Genomic DNA, 18,971 nt, shown 5'->3' on the forward strand with positions numbered 1-18,971 from the left:
GTTTTTTAGATCGGTTTTTAATAGATTCTTCCTGGAGAGTGTCATTTTAGGGAGAAATATATCATCAATATCCCTCATTCTGATTATATATCTAGTACATGATCATGGGGAAATTGTCATGTTTGTGATAAAGCGCTTGCTTAAATACAATGAATATAGCAAATGTGGTGAGGCAACATAGCAAATTAATGCTTATTAATAAACACACCGACAATTTACAATCTAATGAAAAGTTTTGCTTGGTTCACATTAGCTTTGCAAAGCCTAAAATATCTCACTATGAAAACTTTTTGTAATGTGAGAACTCATTTAACCATCTTTTTTTTCACAGCACAACATTGATACATATATTCATGTCTAAAAGAAAATTCCACAATCCTTTGGTGATTAAAAATTATTTTGGCATATCCAGAAAAATATATTTAGTAATTTCAACCAAGGGCGAAAGTTTAAACCTGGGCTATTTGATAATTTGGAAAAGAAAACTTTTCTTTTCTTTCTTTCTTTTTTTTTTTTTTTTTTTTTTTTTTTTTTTAGTGGTAGGGGGATTTACATAAAATATAACATGAGAAGACAAAGAGAAGTGTGTTGTATGATTTAATCACTAGCTTTCCAGAGTACTTCTTTTCATAGTTATTGTAGTTAAAATCTAAAATAGTCACCTGTCAAGGTGTTTTCCTTAATCAGTAGTGGATGGTGGCCAATCTTAAATGAAAACAAAAAGTTCAACTATCTCCCTCTTCATCCTGAAAGATGGCAAATAACATTAGTTAACTTGACACTAAGAATAATGTCCACTTTCCCCGCTTCAAAGGAAATCCTGCTACATTGATGGCATAATTAGGAGCTTGCTTGTCAGCTGGCATTTGGCCTAATACCAGTAGAGACCATAAAGCCAGGAAAGATCAGAAGGTCAGAACATCAAAGCACAGATCATTTGTGCATTAGCAGTGTGGGTGGTTTAAATAGTTCTTTTGTTGCTAGCTAATTTTAAGCACACTATCAGCTTGAAATGAGTCAACAGATTAAAAACAAATACAAAACAAAACTTCATTCTAGCATTGCTGTATTTAGAATATTTATTTACACACATGAGGGAAATAATCACTTAAAAACATTTTGAATTCAAAAGATCAATTATTGTTTATTTTTAAATTTTCATTGGGGGGAAAAAGTTTTGGAAATAGGTACATAGGAGAAAATGACAAACCAAACAAGATTAAATCCAGGGCCCACAGGGTTCCATTGGCATTGTTATAAAAATGTCTCCCAAAAGCCAAGAACTGCTCTAAACTATTTAAATTCTGTTCCAGGCCTGCATGAATTTCAATGACAGTGGAGCATGTGTCACTCAATGCCCCCAAACATTTGTCTACAATCCAACCACCTTTCAACTAGAGCACAATTTCAATGCAAAGTATACATATGGAGCCTTCTGTGTCAAGAAATGTCCACGTAAGTAATTAAATTCCAGAGATCTTCTGGTAGAACTACCAGACATGATGTGAGAGCAGATCCTAATGTATGTGTATATGTATGTATGTATAAATGTATATTATATATATATATATATATATATACATTTATACATACATACATATATGCATGTGCATATCTATCTATCTATCTATCTATCTATCTATCTATCTATTTCTACTTCTGATAGTAGGGCTTTGGATGAACTGTATACCATCCCCAAGATAGATCTGCATTTAAGCAAGAAGAATTAACAAAAAAATAGAAAAGTTATGAGGTCCTTTATGAAGTTAATTTTCTTAAAGAATCTTAAAGCTAATTGGTCAGTCCTTATGAGAATATGGTATCATAAAATTCCTTAGTCTTTGACTGAATTTGCTTCCTTCCTTTTGATGATAATGGCAATACTAGTGAATACTAGGGGACAAAATGTTTTACATGTCGGGGAAAGAGCTCTTGGGAAATTTAGAATAGTATTATGTATCTCTTTAAAATGGTAAATCAAATTTTACATTTATTCACTTTTATGTGTTTCTCCTATTTTTGAAAAAAAAATATGTTTTTAATGGAATTTTTTAATCTTTATTTTGGTCTTCCATTTCCAATATATCTTCCTCTTTTATTGAACCTACCCATGTAAAAGGATGTTAAGCAAAATATATACAAAATAACTTTGCCTGATAACCTATCTAATATGTTTATCCTATAATCCTCCCTTCTCTACTGAGAAATGTTATTTTGTCCTTTTGCTCTCCAGGAACATATTTCAGTTACATATTATACTCAATCTGAGTTTGACTATGTTTAACTTTATTTTTATTTACAGTATTGTAGTTACTGCCCATTTGTTCTCTTGAATCTTATTATTTCTGTGTCAGTGTTTGTGCCTTTCCATGTTTCTACATATTCCTCATATTGTTTGGTTTTTAGGGTGCAATAGTATTTTGTTATATAATTGACTTTGTTTATTGTCATTCAAGTAAGATATTTTTCCCTTCCCCCCCCTCTCACTTTCTCTCACTCTCATTCTCTCTCCACTCTTTCTCCACTCTTTCAATCTCTCTCTCTCTCTCTCTCTCTCTCTCTCTCTCTCTCTCTCTCTCTCTCTCTCTCTCTCCATAAAATGTTATTTTATAAAAAGTTACTTAGCAGAGACAGAAATAGGGAGAAAGAGAATTAGTGAAGGAGAATATATCATTGAAAGGGGAAAAAAGGAAGCAGAAAAAGGTCATATTTCTTTCTGATTCAGAAGCAATAAAGGGTAAAATAAGAAGAGAAGTGAAGTTGAGAAAGAATATGAAAGGAATTTTATCATCTTTCTTTCTCATGAACTTCAAGCTGAGCTTAAAAGCATATTGCTATAGCATAGACCATAGCAAAACTCAGAAAACTTGATACCATTCAATTCAACAATCACTTATTAAGCACCTACTATGTCGTGTTAAGAATGCAGTAATAGAAACAATATGTTCCTATTTTCAAGGAACTTACCCTACATTCGGAATTATTCCTTCTTCTGCAAACTGGCTATCATAGAAACTGCCTTTCCAAAGGATCCAGGATACCTGCAGACTATTTCTGAACATAATAAAGTGTATTTTATGGATGCCCCAAATTCCAGCTTATTTCTTGTTGTATAATGTCACAAGATATTCTTATTAAATTAGGCTAGTTACAGCAATTGATAGAATATTTTATAGTTTGTCTATACCTATATTCAAAATCCACTAGGTCCCTATTCATCTAGCATAAGCTCCCATAAGGTAGAGTAATCAGTAGAAACTTGGCTTTAAATAATATCTATATTATTTAATAAGATGTTTTATTAAAGTATTTTCTCAAGTCACTGTCTTTTGAAATTTCATGTAAGTGTATTCACATAAACAGGGAGAGAAAACCCTTATGACTAAAATTTTCTATCATACTGTTCACTTCAATATAGCACAAACTTTAAAAACTTCTTTAGTTTTAATATAATATATTTTTTCTTGATCTAAAGCATATTAATTTAGACTTCATTTTTGTTTTAAAATAATTGCAAGTATATCTAGATTTCAAACTTGCATCACTACATGAAATGAAGTAGAACTACTGGGAAAAAACAAACTAAATGTCATGTAGTTTATTAAGCCTGTAAAAGAAATTACACTGTCGTGAGGGCTCTGGGGCTATATGAGATCAGAAAAAAAAAAATTAAATAAGAACAAACAAACAAACAATTAGCAGCCATTCTTACATCTTATTCTTAGACAAAGATACAAAGATGGTACAAATCTCTTTCTGAAAGTATCATCATCATCATCATCATCATCATCATCATATCTTTAATGTACTAAGGTTTGAAAAACACTTTATGAATTTTATTTTATTCACACACTAACTATGGCAAGTAAGCACTATCACAATCCTTATTTTTAGATGAGAAGATTGAGACTGGAGGATCTCAAGTGACTTGCTAAGGTCACTGAGATAGTACATACCTGAGTGTAGATTTGAATTTAGATCTTTTTGACTCCAGGTATAGTATTTGATCCTTGACTGTGCGTTTAGTTAACCATTAAGTGTGTAGTTGGAAAAGTACAAGCCTATTATAAGAGGAAAGCCATATGTATCATTAGTTTATATGGTCACTTCCAAATACAAGAAAACTCTCCTCCCCAAACATCTAACGAAACACTATTACTGAACATTTTGTTGCTTCCTTGCAGATAACTTTGTGGTGGATTCCAGTTCTTGTGTGCGGGCTTGTCCTAGTTCCAAAATGGAGGTTGAAGAAAATGGGATCAAAATGTGTAAACCTTGTACTGACATTTGTCCCAAAGGTAGGTTATACCTGTGATTCAACTAGAAAGAGCCTGGAGATAAGATTAAGGGTCCCTGTAAATGGGAAATTGACTTCAGAAAACCAAAAAGGAAAATAATGTTTTTGCTTTCAGAATATTGTCAAAAGTCTAATCATATACAATATTCCTGGATACTGGGCTTAAAACAAGCAAGAGATTATTGATAGTCCCCTGTCCTCAAGAAGTTCACAGTCTAACATAGCAAAGTGACCCACATCCTTGGAAAATTAAGTTAAAGTAGCAGATCATCAAAAAATTGTACTATATTCTATACTTAAGAAACCTCAGGGGTGTATACTCAATATGCATATAAATAAACATTACTGCTACATTATCAACAAATATTTCTTAAGCTCTGATTATATGTAAGGCACAAAAAATATTTGAAACTAGGTTTCTGCTCTCCAGGGGTACAGATTTTACATAAGATTCAAGATATGTGTGAATTTTTAAAGGGGGAAGAGGCACATTGCATTACATTGCATTGCATTAGTACCAAATATGCCATATGATGGAGGATAGTCTCAAACGGAGTAGAATTCTTGTAGGGAAAGCAGGATTTATCTGACTTTTGAATCGTGGACAAGGCTTTGTACAGTAGAAACAGATTTTGTAAGTATCGGCCTAGGTTGAGAGAGTTTCATCCCTGGAAAAGCTACAAGATGACAAATATTCTTAGTAAAGCAGCTCTTGAGAAGCCTCTCGTAAGTCATAAAGTGGGTAGTAATTTGTGTTAATGGGAATGCTCACATTGACAAAATTGCAACTCATTGTAATAAATATAATTCACGGCAAGATGTCAGTTGATTTTAAGGTCAGATATTCAATGGATCTTTGTTTCAACTTAGTATTCAAATGTATAACTGTCAATACTAATGAAAATAAGAATTGGACTAGCTACTTATTGGAAACTGCAGTTTTATATTTTTCTGTGATTTTTTAAAAAAAATATATACAGCATGTGATGGCATCGGCACAGGAACTCTGATGTCTGCTCAGACTGTGGATTCCAGCAACATTGACAAGTTCATAAACTGTACCAAGATCAATGGGAATTTGATCTTCCTCGTCACTGGTATTCATGGGTCAGTGATAAAATTTCATTCTATTTTTTTTTGTTGTTTGGGAAGAAAGGGGAAAGAAGTTTTTAAGGAGATATCATGTAGATCACTTGGGTTTAGGAGTTCTTAGCTGCACTGCAAAGAGCTAAGCTGATTGATCATTCACATTAAGTCCAGCAGTAATGATGGGAGTCCATGGAAATGGATTGAGAAGAGGGGAAGGGGACACAGAAGGAAGGGCAAACCTGCCCCAGTTGAAAATGGAGCAGGTCAAAGCTTCAGTGATGTTGAGTAGCGAAATCTTCCTTGTTAATGGGCACTAAGCTTCTGACTTGGAGAGATAGGGAAAGTTTAAAAAAAGCCAACTTTAATTCTGTGTTTAGAAAATGAGAAATTTATTTTAAATATTGGATAGTTTTTTTTCTGATTTTCCCCCTTAATTTTGCACTTTATTACTAACAACACTTGTTCCTAACTATGTTGTACTAAAACATCTGAGTTTTAATTAATAACCAAGAACAGACAAAGCTTTGAAAATATATTTATAATTTGAAGTTTGATGATCACAATTTAAGCACAAAAAGTTAAGGGGAGAGCAGATGTGAATCTCTTTTAAACTATGAGCACATTGCTCATGATTTCCTGAAAAAGTAATTTTCAGAAAATATTGGCATTATTTTAGATTTAAAAAGCACATTGTATTTGAAAACAGTGTTCAAATCACTAGTTGAATAAAACATAATTATGTAAATCAATAAATCTTTAAATTTCTAAACTCTGCAAGTTACTTTAAGTTGAAATGCCAGTATATTATTTCTGGAAGGAGTGATTTTACTGTTTGTACAAGTACAATGAAAAATCACTCTATACTCAAGAGTATCCCTCCTCTCTCTCTCTCTCTCTCTCTCTCTCTCTCTCTCTCTCTCTCTCTCTTTTCTCTCTCTCTCTCTTCTTTCTCCTCTTTGGTTTTTCATTTGGGAAGTAGTAACTATTGTACCTGTTCTGTTTAATAAATTTCAGTTTTACAATATATAAGAGAAACTGTGTCTGTGCTCCTTCATTATAGAACCACCTGCTGGTTTTAGCTGGGAAAACAACTGATCTCATCCTTCTAGAACCACAATAAACATGCCAATTTTCACTTTCCATGTTATCTGTTTATGTTTGTTCTTTTTAAGCCCAAAATAATAGGTTAAACAGTTATAGAAATCAACTCACATCTAACAGTAGGAAGTTTTACTGTGCATATTTATCATATAATAAAATCAATGTGACATATATGTTCAAGTAGAATCAACAGAGACATTACAAATAAGAAATTATGTTTCCATGTACAACAGTTTTATGCATGTGTATATTATTATTTAAAATATTTCTATTGCTTAAAATATTTATTAGATCCACATATTGCTTTCCAGAGTAAGTGTTAAAGCAGTTCTGATCTTGATCTTGATAATATTTGTTTTCATACATCTGGAAGTATAATATGTAGAACAATGACATCATCTCCCTAATTTTTAATTATGCTCACAATATGATTAGGAATTGAACAAAGCCTTTCCCCTGCATATTGGATTAAAATAGCAAAAAAGACATATCCATCTATATCATGGTATGTGTTGACACTTGAAAATAATAAATGAAATTAGCGCTCCTAATGCAGAAGGAGTAACCATTAGAAAACTGCTATCTAATTAGTTACATTATGTTTTTTACATGACATTCTGTTGATTAACCAACAGAATTATCCCACAGCAACTGTATTTTCCTCTTCATTTTGGTACCTTTCCATACTATGAATACTAGATGAAAATTTTGGAAATCAAATATTTCAACAAGTAGATATTCAGGAGATCTGAATTTTGAGAGAGACGGGGATTCCACTGACTATATTCCTTAAGGCATGGATTCTTATTCTGGGATCCAGGAACACCCAAGATGGCAATGGGGGTCTATGAACTAGAATGGGAAATATTATATTACTAACATAGAAATGAAATGTAGTCTTTCTACTGTTTTATACACATACACACACAGAGTCAAATGTATAAGCATCTATAATAATCAGTACACAAGAAAAAAAAATGATGAGTGCTCTTGTTGATTTGAATATTTTGTCTGGTGTTACAATTTCCAACCAATCTATATCATTCATCCTGTGTGATTTTTGCCCACACCCTCCCCAAAACAATCTCCACAAAGGATTTATCCAATATATGGGAAGCAATTTTATTAAAAGTAGAAATGCCCCTTCTAGGAATACTGTATTATATAGCAGGATTGTAATACATTCACAGCAATATATTTTGTGTTTAAGAAAGGTAGTTTTTCCATACTAAAAGAACTTATATCCTTCTTATTAATTTTGGTAGAGAAAGAAGTATTCAAAAATGTCTTCAAAATATGCTTCTCAGAATCAGTCTTGGTCATGTATTAGAAATAAAACCTTAACCTATCTTCTGGTGTTGTGTTTTTTTAAAAGCATAACTACTTTCTGGATGTGTGCTTAAATTATAATTGTCCTCTTGGGACACTGGATTAAAAACATCCACACATCCATAAAATCAGTACCACATATTGAGTAATAAATAGTATTTTCTATAATTGCAAATAGCAAATTAAAGCCAAGTGACTCTTGTGATGACAGTGTTTCTTAAATAGTGATTTCATGAGCCTTAGTTGTCACTCCAAGTACTGTCAGTATTTAATTATAGCTATTATTCCTGAAGAATTGAAGGGAAAATTAATAGAAACATGTATCTAAAAAAGTGACATCTAATATTTCCTGGTATAAAAATAATGGCTCTACTTTCTCTAATCTCATCCTCCCATTTTCTTGCTAAAATGATAAGCTTGACCTGTATTTTCTGAAGTCCTTTCCTGTAATCTTGGGAGAAAAATGGTATAGATATGAACCATCTCAGTGGGGCAGATTTCTTTACTTTCCAAAAAAATCTACAATTTAATTATTTGTAAAATGTAAAAAAAAAAAAATAAAGGAAAATGCAAATTGAAAATTCATGGCATCTCAATAAACTACCTTACTCTAATTACCCCCAATAAGGTACTAACCAGTTTTTTAATAAGATCATGTAGCTCCGTTAAAATAGCTGAGAGGCTTCTATAAACTATCACAAGAACAAAGTCATATTAAAATGAAATGGGATGATACATATCTGATACAAGTTTTCTCAAAAGGACCTTAAATTGCTCTACAAATTATCAAACACTTAAATTTTATTTTGTGATAGGCAAACTGAGTCCCATAGAAGTTAACTGCCTTGTACAACCTATAGAAAAAATAAGGGCTTATACCTCATCTAACACAATGACAACCAGACAATGCTCAGTTACTTTAACTAATAAAAGTGACAATATTTCTTTCCTCTACTGCCACACTTGATATTGTTTCTGTGCATTGAAGTAAACTGGGAACATACTAACAAAATATATCATCTGGGACATTGTCAGTAGCAGACAGAAACTAGGGAGGCTGACATTCCAAATCTATGGTAATGAAGAATGAATAGGAAATAATACTTCACTTTTGTAAGCATTGACTATGATTAAAATTGAACAAAAAAATCTATACATTTAGTATATCTTAACTTATGCTTAAATTTTATTTTGAGTTCCATTGCATGTTGCAAGGTCATGTACAGAAGGAAAAGCTGAGTATATTTTTAGAATGCTTTTCAATTTAAGTTTGAATATACTTTATTGGTAGTGGTGGGGATACATATGGGTTTCATGAGACAGATATGTTTAAAAAGTTTATGATTGGAAATCTGTTATTTTCTTTTTGATGAGTGCCCTAAATTGCCAAATGAAGGATATCAATCTCTTGAGATTCTTGAGCTTTTCGTTAACATTTCAGAATTCATTTAAATCTTGGCAACCTGGAAGTACTCACTGTAAAAATTAGAATTAACTCCATTTATCAATGCCTATACTGAATGTTGAGCATTTAATAAATAAGAGAGTGGACTGTTTTATTCCACAAAGTATATAAGTACTACACTTGTACACAAGATGTGCAGATATTAAAAAAACTGTTTGGAATTTGAGAATATAAATTCTTCTACATACAAATGGTTCCTATAAAATTATTTTAGCAACATAAATGATTGTTTTAGTATTTTTGCTTTCTTATTCAAGCTGAATTTCACATTTTGTTAGTACCTATTTATTGTAATAGGGAACAAGTCAAGGAAATAATTTATGAGCTCTTTTTGGATATCTAGAGAAATATAAATCATGCATGATCAAAAAGCACTAATCCATGATTTGTGACTGAGTTAAAGAAAAATATCTTCCATGTGTCTTCTGATCTTAGCCATAATCATTTTTTGAAACTCCTTTACAAGAACTTGTTAAGATAGTAGGGAAACATTCCACAGGCATTTACATGTCACATTATAAGTGCTATGGTTAGATAGGAAATATCAAAAGGACAGGATCATTAATCATGTGAAATGCTTTTGGGGGAATTATACTACAAAAGTAAACTCATTTTCAATCCCATTGAAATGAGTCTCAAAATACCAGAGCAGTTAGATGTCTTATCTAAAGTAATATGGACACTTGCTTTTTTTTTTTTTTTGACAACATTTATTTGACGCTACAATGTTTATAATTGGTTTAATGACTTCATCACTAGTTAATCAAGATTTTAAGACCATTGTGTTTAACACCATAGCTAGTTTCCTAAACTGGAAATTTCTTAAGAGGTTTGCAGATAAATTTAAAATTTTGAGATAAGAAAACATACTCTCCTGATCTTTAATGTGATATTAATATTAAGAATTCAATAACATTAATAACAGAAATGCTTTATCATCCATGAAAAAATGAAATATTAAGTAAACTTTTTTTATTATTTCGAAGGTACATGATATGGTTAAATTGCATTTTGTTCTCACATGTTCCTTACTTTCACATGCAATGTAAATACAGATGGACTAATGCCAATTTAAGGTTACTTAGTGGTATCCTGTAACATATTTTAATCAATGGATGAGTACATAGCTAAAAAAAAAATGCCTCTGTAAAGAATAGCTTATGATGAGAACAATGTCCCTTTTTTCTAATAAAATAATAATTTACATAGATAAAAAAGGAAACCTTATTTGAAATGAATCTAAAATCCCAGATACATTTATTTATTTCTACTAATTAATTGTTAACTAATAATGGGTTTGATTAGCCATCTGAAATATATTCGAGGTCTCACACACCTGATTACCCTCTTCATTATCAAAGTATGACAACATTTTATATAGCATTTCCCTTTTAGGTCTGATATGAGAATTTACAGAGAATATATAAATTTCCTACTGTATTTTATTTTTAAAGAACATGACTACATAGATAGATAATGGAATTTGTTTTAGTAATTGATCAAGAATTTTAGAATTGGGAAGGATTTTAGTGATCTTCTTTCAACAAGTTTCTCACTCAAAAGATGAGGAGCCTGAGACCCACTACAAAGAGTGTCCAAGACACCTTACATGTTATTCTCATGTCAAATAAGTTTTCAAGTTATATGGAAAAAAATTGTTTTTAGCAAGTTTATCTCTTCATATGATAGAAGAACTATCCTGGCTTATTCTTGAATCATTTATCGAGAATATCTTCATCTTTTAGGGATCCTTACAATGCAATAGAAGCTATGGATCCTGAGAAACTGAACATCTTCCGGACAGTAAGAGAGATAACAGGTAACTAGGGAGAAACAGAATTGTAATGTAAAGCAAATTGTATTCTATGGGGCTTTTATTTAAAGCACATCCAATATTTTAATCAGCATCTCAAAATAAACGTGAGCCTCTAAAAACCATTAAATTTTTCATAAAGGTCTGCAAATACCTAATAGTGTACATATATTTTGATTGATTCTGCAAATGGGGAAAATTATGTTGAAACTGAAAATTATTGGGTATTGCAAGTATCAAATAATCCTCATTCAGAAATAAAATTTTTATGATATTTTGTTATTTAATATAACAAATACAGTTATGATAGTATGACAAAAGTGTAGCATCTCATCATTTTCACCATCATCTTTGTCATAGCTCCTCACATTTACATAATTATCAACACTTTTCAAAGGACATACACACATCTCATTTAATTTTCACAACAATTAGGTAGATGGAGTAATTATTATATTCCCATCTTACAAGTGAAGAAAGTAAACCTCAAACTACCTAAATGACCTTTTCAAATTCACAGCTTCTTACAGGTAAGCTAGAATTTGAGCATAGCCCTTCTTACTCAAATCCATGAAATCTCTTTATCATCTACTCCCTGAATCTATAAATCACAGGAACTTGGAAGCCTTCAAATTTTATATTAGAAAGCAACAAATTAGGGGAAGTTATTATCATTTTTTGGAGGCAATCAGAATTTTTTTTTTACAAATTTTATTTATTTTATTTTTTTTTTATTTAATAGCCTTTTATTTACAGGTTATATGCATGGGTAACTTTACAGCATTAACAATTGCCAAAAGAGGCAATCAGAATTAAGTGATGTGCCCCAGGTCATATAGCTAGTGTCTGAGGCCAAATTTGAACTTAGATCCTCCTGATTGTAGTACCAGTTGCTCTATCCACTGCATTCCCTGGTTAAAGGGCAGTTATTATTAGAGTTATTAATAATTATGACAATGTTTATGTTGGGCATTAAAGCTACAGTAAGTTTTATAAATATTGTTACATTGGATCTTTCCCACAGACAGATAAATGAGGAGAATAATACAGAGAAGATAATTGAGTCCAAAGAGCTAGTTAGTGTTCAAAGTATTCATTCCCACTTACACAAGACTAATCTATTATCCACTACACTATGCTGACCTTTGAAGCCTAAGTCTTTTCTTTCTGAATACATTTGCATCTGAAACATGGCATTTTGTACTTTTTGTTACCTCTCATTGGACATGCATTTCAGCACAGAAAGTATGACTGTAATTCTGAGCCCCTTGAGTTGCTGAAAAATCCTATTATTGGAATAACACAACTGCCAATCCAAAATGCTCTTGACCTATTTGTAGGTTTTCTCACATGCCTATCATGTTACTTCAGCATAAGGTGATCCTGTCATGTTTCAAGATTTGAAGGATTCACCGTGAATGAGACAATAAGATACTGACATTTCTTTTTGCCCTTATCTTCCTCAGGTTTCTTGAACATACAGTCTTGGCCCCCAAACATGACAGATTTCAGTGTCTTTTCTAACCTGGTCACCATTGGTGGAAGAGTACTTTATAGGTATGTGTTCAATATCTGTGTTTTAGTCTGTAGAGCTCTCAAAGTTCACTAGAAATAGATACATTTCTTAAAGGCTCATGTAAAATATCAGAAACCTTAGTTTCATTGATTTCACTGTTATAGAAAAACCAACTTTTCCATTTTCCATCCTGGAGATAAAGCTCATAATAAAAAAACATGCCACAAATGATGGACTATAGAATGCAGGGAGTATGCCTCTTGATTTTCCAACTCCCTAAATCATTTAAAATAATACAATGCATTTTCTGGTTTGAAAATATAAGATATAAACCACAAATTTCAGTCTACCCTTTCATCATATTTCATCATAATCAAAAGATATATTTGGGTGACAGTTAACCATTGGTGCTGACATTTGGATCAAGAATTCTTTGAATAGTTAGTTACTTTATCAGTCGATGGGTCTATATGAACATAGTTCATGACAGTGAGATCAAAGCAGAGTTCAATAAATCCAGAGGACAGATTTTTAACTAGCATACTGGATCAGTAATTGAAACAGTCAAAGATCTCTAATGGAATGGAACATAGTAGATGTGAGTATGTTTCAACATATTACACATGATGAATTATTCAGGATACTCAGTGTTAAGGAAGTTATTAGAGAAATGGATGATGGGAAAATAAAAGAGATAGGCTGTTCATGAAGTAAGAATGGGAAGGGAAAGGTTAGGTGAGGGGGGCAGGGGACAAATTGTATGTTCTTTTGGTATTCATGTAAAGAAAAGAGAATCTGATAAAAGCAACCACTGTTGTGGCAATGTTCTAGGAAAACATGAGTGGAAGTATGAAGAATGATCTGACACCTCTGTTATTGGAAGGGATAACAACATTGATCAGATTACCAAATGATAATATTTTAGGAGTTATTCCTGACCTCGAGCTACACATGTGTGTTTATGCATACTGCTATACACAGATATGAACTTGTGAACTTGAGGTAGAAAATTTTGTGCTAACCTGTGGGGTTTGCTAAGAAATGAAATTGTGAAAAATGGCAACTGAATTTTCTCTTCCAAAGTTTCACAGAAAAAAGCACCCTCAAAGTCCATTGACACAAGTGCTATATTTGTACAAAAGTTGATAGGAAAAACTAAAAAGAAGCCAACATAATGAAAAATAATAGCCAATGGGAACAATCCATCTGGATGATGTATACCACTAATGCTGAGTCTCTTGAACCAAATGCTATCAATCAGGCAAAGCATTTTGCTGATGTAATAACACTCAACACCTCTAAAAGATTGTGAAGAGGAAAAAAAGATTTCAGATTGAATTGAATATTGTTATTCATTCTTGAGCTACTTGTTCTTCTTGCAGATTGGAGGAGCAATTATTGTCATCTTAAATTATCTTTTGAAAAAAAAAGTTGTTATTACTAAATTTATAAATAATATCCATTGGTTGGTGACATTGTAAGAAAATTTTTTCCCCAAGTTATAAAAAAGAAATATAAATCACTTTTCTCCCAAAGGGAAATGTAGAATGACAAAAATGTCCATGACATAAAACTTGCTTTTGTACTAATATTTACTGAATTTTGAGGGAAACTCTTAGGCCATCTGAATTTTAGTGTTTTAATTTCATTTTATGGCATTCCTTGATTTTTAAAACTTACATCCCATTCCTTTTCATCCATTTTCTTTCCATTATCATTGGAACATTTTAATCATTGAGTTCAATTTATAATCCAATTAATTCTACATATATTATATTTGTTATATCTTAGAGAACACCTAAGTATATTATTATATCAATGACATTAAGGAATGGATCAAGTTAGTTAGCATCTTCCTTTGGGAAATTAAACATTCATTTTCCATTTTATGCCTCTGTGTGTGTGTGTGTGTGTGTGTGTGTGTGTGTGTATTTGTCGGGAGGTAGGACATTGTGGTAGGCGTGTGTATATGTCTGCATGTATATCTCTATTACAAACTATATAGTAATTTTTATTTTATATATACCGTATGGTCTTAATAGCTATGGAAGATGAGAACAAATAGAAGATGCCTTCAACATATCCTGTCCTCTAGAAATTTCCAACAAGGGCCAAATGATTTTGAAATTCCACAGATTGTTTTTAAATGTTGTTTATATCAATCAATCACTACTGATTTTTTATATTTATTATCTACTATGTGCCACATGCTTTGGTAGGCAATGGGGATAAATAATCTCTCTTTTAATTAACTTACATTCTAATGAAGGGGGAAAAACTATATATAAAACTATCATCATATATAAATGTAATATAATCACATAAGCATATATACATCTATAAATAGTTAAATACAAGATAATATGAAAGGAGAACTATAAATTAGGGGACAGAAAAAGCATTATACAGAAGATGATGCCTGAGCTGCATTTTAAAGTAAGAGGAGTACATTCCAAGAATGGAGGATGGCAAATGGATAACAAAAATAAGGTCAGAAACATAAATATCACAAACTTTCTCTAGAATAATTCAGAATACTATTGCCCCTCCTTCTCATACTTGCTCAGTCATCTTTCAATTTTGATAGATTTCCAAGACCAGCTCTTCTGGTAAATTGCTGGCAAATGGCAGCAATTTCATAGTATTTACTTCTAAGCATGTCTATTTTAATAATTATCTTCCTATTCTCCTGAGTGAAAGATAAGATCTAAACGCTTTTGGTTGGCAATTTGTAGATTCCTTCCAATGTTCCAAAATAAGAAAACTCTCTTTAGTTACTATCTGTAGGGAGTGATTTCGACTATTTATTCCATTCTTGTCTTTTTCTGGAAATGCAAACAGAGTCAGTGTATTTCCAGTTCATTCTGAAAGTGCCTTCAGACTTCATTCAGGGAATATTCTTAAGACTATCATGAAGTCACTTGGTTTTGAGTCTTATTGGGAGCTTCAATTTAGTTTGGCTCAGGATAGACTGAGAATTTTTTAAATGCCTACTATGTTCCAAGCAATAATATTAGGTAGTGGTAATACAAACATGAAAAAATAATATTGTCTAAACTAATAGTGGTAATGCATTTTAATAATTTCTTTTGTTTTCCTTTGGATCACTTGAATTAGATATTTCTGACAATTATTGTGTTTTGAAATTACTTTTTTGCAAAAAAAAATCTGGGAATTTCATTCTTTGTCTATGTTTTATTAACATTCCTTTGGCAGGTAGGTAAAACATGACAGCCTTTTTATGAATGAATTTATGTTGTAGAAACATTAATTTCTCTCTTTTGTTTTTTCCTTTAGTGGTCTCTCATTGCTTATTCTTAAGCAACAAGGTATCACCTCTTTGCAATTCCAGTCCTTAAAGGAAATCAGTGCAGGAAACATCTATATAACTGACAACACCAATCTATGTTATTACCATACAGTTAATTGGACCACTCTCTTCAGTACTCTCAACCAAAGAATAGTAATTCGTGACAACAGGAAGGCAGAAAACTGTAGTAAGTACATCTACCAAGGTAGAAAATATTGGCTTACATAATGATTCTTGTCATGGGAGTTTTTGAGGGCAGGATGAAGAGTATGATTCTGGTGGTCAACTTAGATGTAATTGAAAACATAAAATTAAGAATATACTAACTATCTTTTATAGGCTAGCTTTAAGAGAAAAAAATATTTACAAATACTTCATTTTTAAAATACAATAATTCAGAGTTAGGTGCCATTATTATTTTTGTTTTACAGAGGAGGAAACTGAGGCAAAGTGACATTAAGTAAGTTTCTAGGGCTGCACTAGTGGCCCTACTAGCTACTAAGTATTTGAGGTTAGATTTGAACTCAACTCATTTTGTATCTAAATCCAACACTTAATCTGGTGTGCTATGACTGATGATGAACATATCTATGTAAGTTTCTTTTTCTTTTCTTTCTTTCTTTCTTTCATCAATATGGTTTTAATATTTTTACTTATTATAAATTAGGTGAGATTGGAATTATTTGAATCTACCAGAGGCTAAAACTGATAACTGTTATCCTTCTCCAGCAAGAGGACATCTTAAATGGCATTATACATTCTGATGGGATATATGTTCATTGGAGGATCAAGGCAGTAAAAACTGTGGAGATATATATTTGAGTTCATTTTAAGAAACACCTTCCTAATAGAGCTCTCCAAAGAAAGAATGTCTTGCATCTAGGGATAATGGGTTTCTCCTCACTTTAAGTTCTCATAGAAAGGCCATATCACTACTCACTGAGAATATTCTTGGGGATCCTTGGTATAATTTATAATTTATATACAACTAGCTTATAATAAGTGGTCTTGGAGATCCCTTCCATGAGTGAGCTTTTGTCATTCTGTGAATAGTTCTTTACAACAGTTGACAGGCTTTTCTATGTTGATTTGGTGATGATTTACTATGATGGTTTTTTAAGGAGACAGGACTCTGGATCTATGATTTCATTAGAATAGGTACCTTCTAATAAGGAAACTTCCTCCACTGATGACGATCAGTTGAAAAGTTGCCTGGAATCACTGGGCAAACTGAATGACTTTTCCATAGTCAAACAGCTTACACATATTTATATATACCCAAACATACACACACACACACACACACACACACACACACACACACATTTCAGGAGAAACATGAAATGAGCAAATTGAGACATCTGCACTCTACATATTCATATGGACTATTTGTGCCCAAAGCCTTTAAAGCTCATACTGATTGGCCACAGTGGGACACACTGTAGTCTGACCCTACAATAGTGATGTCATTTTTGTCATCTTAAAGCATGAAGTCCAACAACCAACCATACACAGAGACATACCTATATATACACACAAACACATCTCTCTCTTTCTCTGAGTGTCTGTCTGTCTCTGTCTCACTATCTTTTTTTCTGTCTCTGTTTCTCTTTCTCTCTGTGTGTCTCTGTCTCTTTCTTTCCCTTTCCTTCTTTCTGTCTCTCGTTGTTTCTCTGTCTCTATCTCTTTATATATATGTATATATATATATATATACATATAATATATATGTATTATATTATTTATTATATGTTACATTAATATTATATATAATATAATAATAAAACACATATTAATATGTATTTCACATACATACACACACACACACACACACACACACACACACACACACACACATGGCAAAACTTGAGCCTGGGTCTTTCTAACTCTAAGATCTGTTCTTTCTTTACTATTCTATATTTCTTTTCTTCGTCAACTTTACCTAAGTACTATAATTTTTACTTATAAAATGCTTTAAATTTTTCTAAGCACTACATACACATGCACACATACACTTAAAAATCTCATTTTTTATATAACTATAGGAACTCTGCTTCGCATAATCTCTTCTATTTAAACAGTATATTTGATATTTTTTACTTTGCTCCCATTGCCTCATAATTTCTTCTCCCTTATAGAATTCTGTTATAAAAAAAGAAAAACAGCAAAAATAAAGCTAAACAAACTGTCACTTATTTTGATAGTTTTTGCAAATTTTCATATTTGTACTACACAGTTGCTTTCCCCAGAGGAGGGAAATATATTTCATCATTGGTCCTCTGCAAACAATATTTGTCATTGTGTTCAATCTGAGTTGTGATGTCTTTTAGTTTGGATATACCATATTCTTTGTTCTGTTTGCTTCACTTTGTATCAGTTTATTTAAGTCTTTCTATTCTGAATTTCCTCATGTTTTTATATTGTATATCCCTAATTAGGTTAAAAACCCTTGTAGACTAGACAGGTATTTATAATTTTCAATCCTAATAATATGATTGATTTGAAAATGTATAAAAACATCTGATAAGCAAGACTTCAAATAAAATAATGTTACAAAGGCAGACTGCTCATATATATGATGAATTAATTACTTTGGAGAAAGAGTTTCTTAAAGAAAGATTCTAAGGTTGTTTCTCTACCTCTTTATAATCAGGACTGAGAAAACATTAAAGACTAGATCTTAGAAATGATTGTGTTAGGTTTTTAAAATAAGTGATTAAGACTCATTCTTACTGAACGAACCTAGCAAGTGTTGATTAGATTTAAGTAATAATTAAATAGCTACACTCTCATAGACTGGGGGAAAGGAACAATGGACTGAAAAGGTCAGGAAAATTGGATTCCACTCTTAGATTAGGTACTTAAGTAGAAGAGTCAATTTGGAGTCATCTATCACTTTTGGGTTCTAAATTTCCATTGAAATCATTGAATAGGTATTAAACTTGGGCAAATAGTCAAAGATCCTTTCTAGTAGTAACATTATTATTATGATGTGTGACTAGGGTGATTCCTAAATAGCTTACTCATATACGTATTGTTGATGCTCAGAAA

The 18,971-nt window shown here is 31.8% G+C and overlaps 1 protein-coding gene across 4 annotated transcripts in view; it reads left to right on the forward strand.

Annotated features, from left to right (window-relative positions):
- Positions 1-18,971, forward strand: part of ERBB4 (erb-b2 receptor tyrosine kinase 4) — a 1,320,366-nt gene that overhangs the window by 939,744 nt on the left and 361,651 nt on the right. For all 4 annotated transcript variants that reach the window (XM_031963609.1, XM_031963611.1, XM_031963608.1 and 1 more), the window contains exons 7-12: positions 1,314-1,455; positions 4,185-4,298; positions 5,278-5,404; positions 11,027-11,100; positions 12,561-12,651; positions 15,908-16,107. In XM_031963609.1, the coding sequence (XP_031819469.1) occupies positions 1,314-1,455; positions 4,185-4,298; positions 5,278-5,404; positions 11,027-11,100; positions 12,561-12,651; positions 15,908-16,107 (748 nt within the window). The remainder of the gene's footprint in view (positions 1-1,313; positions 1,456-4,184; positions 4,299-5,277; positions 5,405-11,026; positions 11,101-12,560; positions 12,652-15,907; positions 16,108-18,971) is intronic.

The sequence above is a fragment of the Sarcophilus harrisii genome, chromosome 3 (assembly GCF_902635505.1).
Source record: "Sarcophilus harrisii chromosome 3, mSarHar1.11, whole genome shotgun sequence".
Lineage (NCBI taxonomy): Eukaryota > Metazoa > Chordata > Mammalia > Dasyuromorphia > Dasyuridae > Sarcophilus > Sarcophilus harrisii.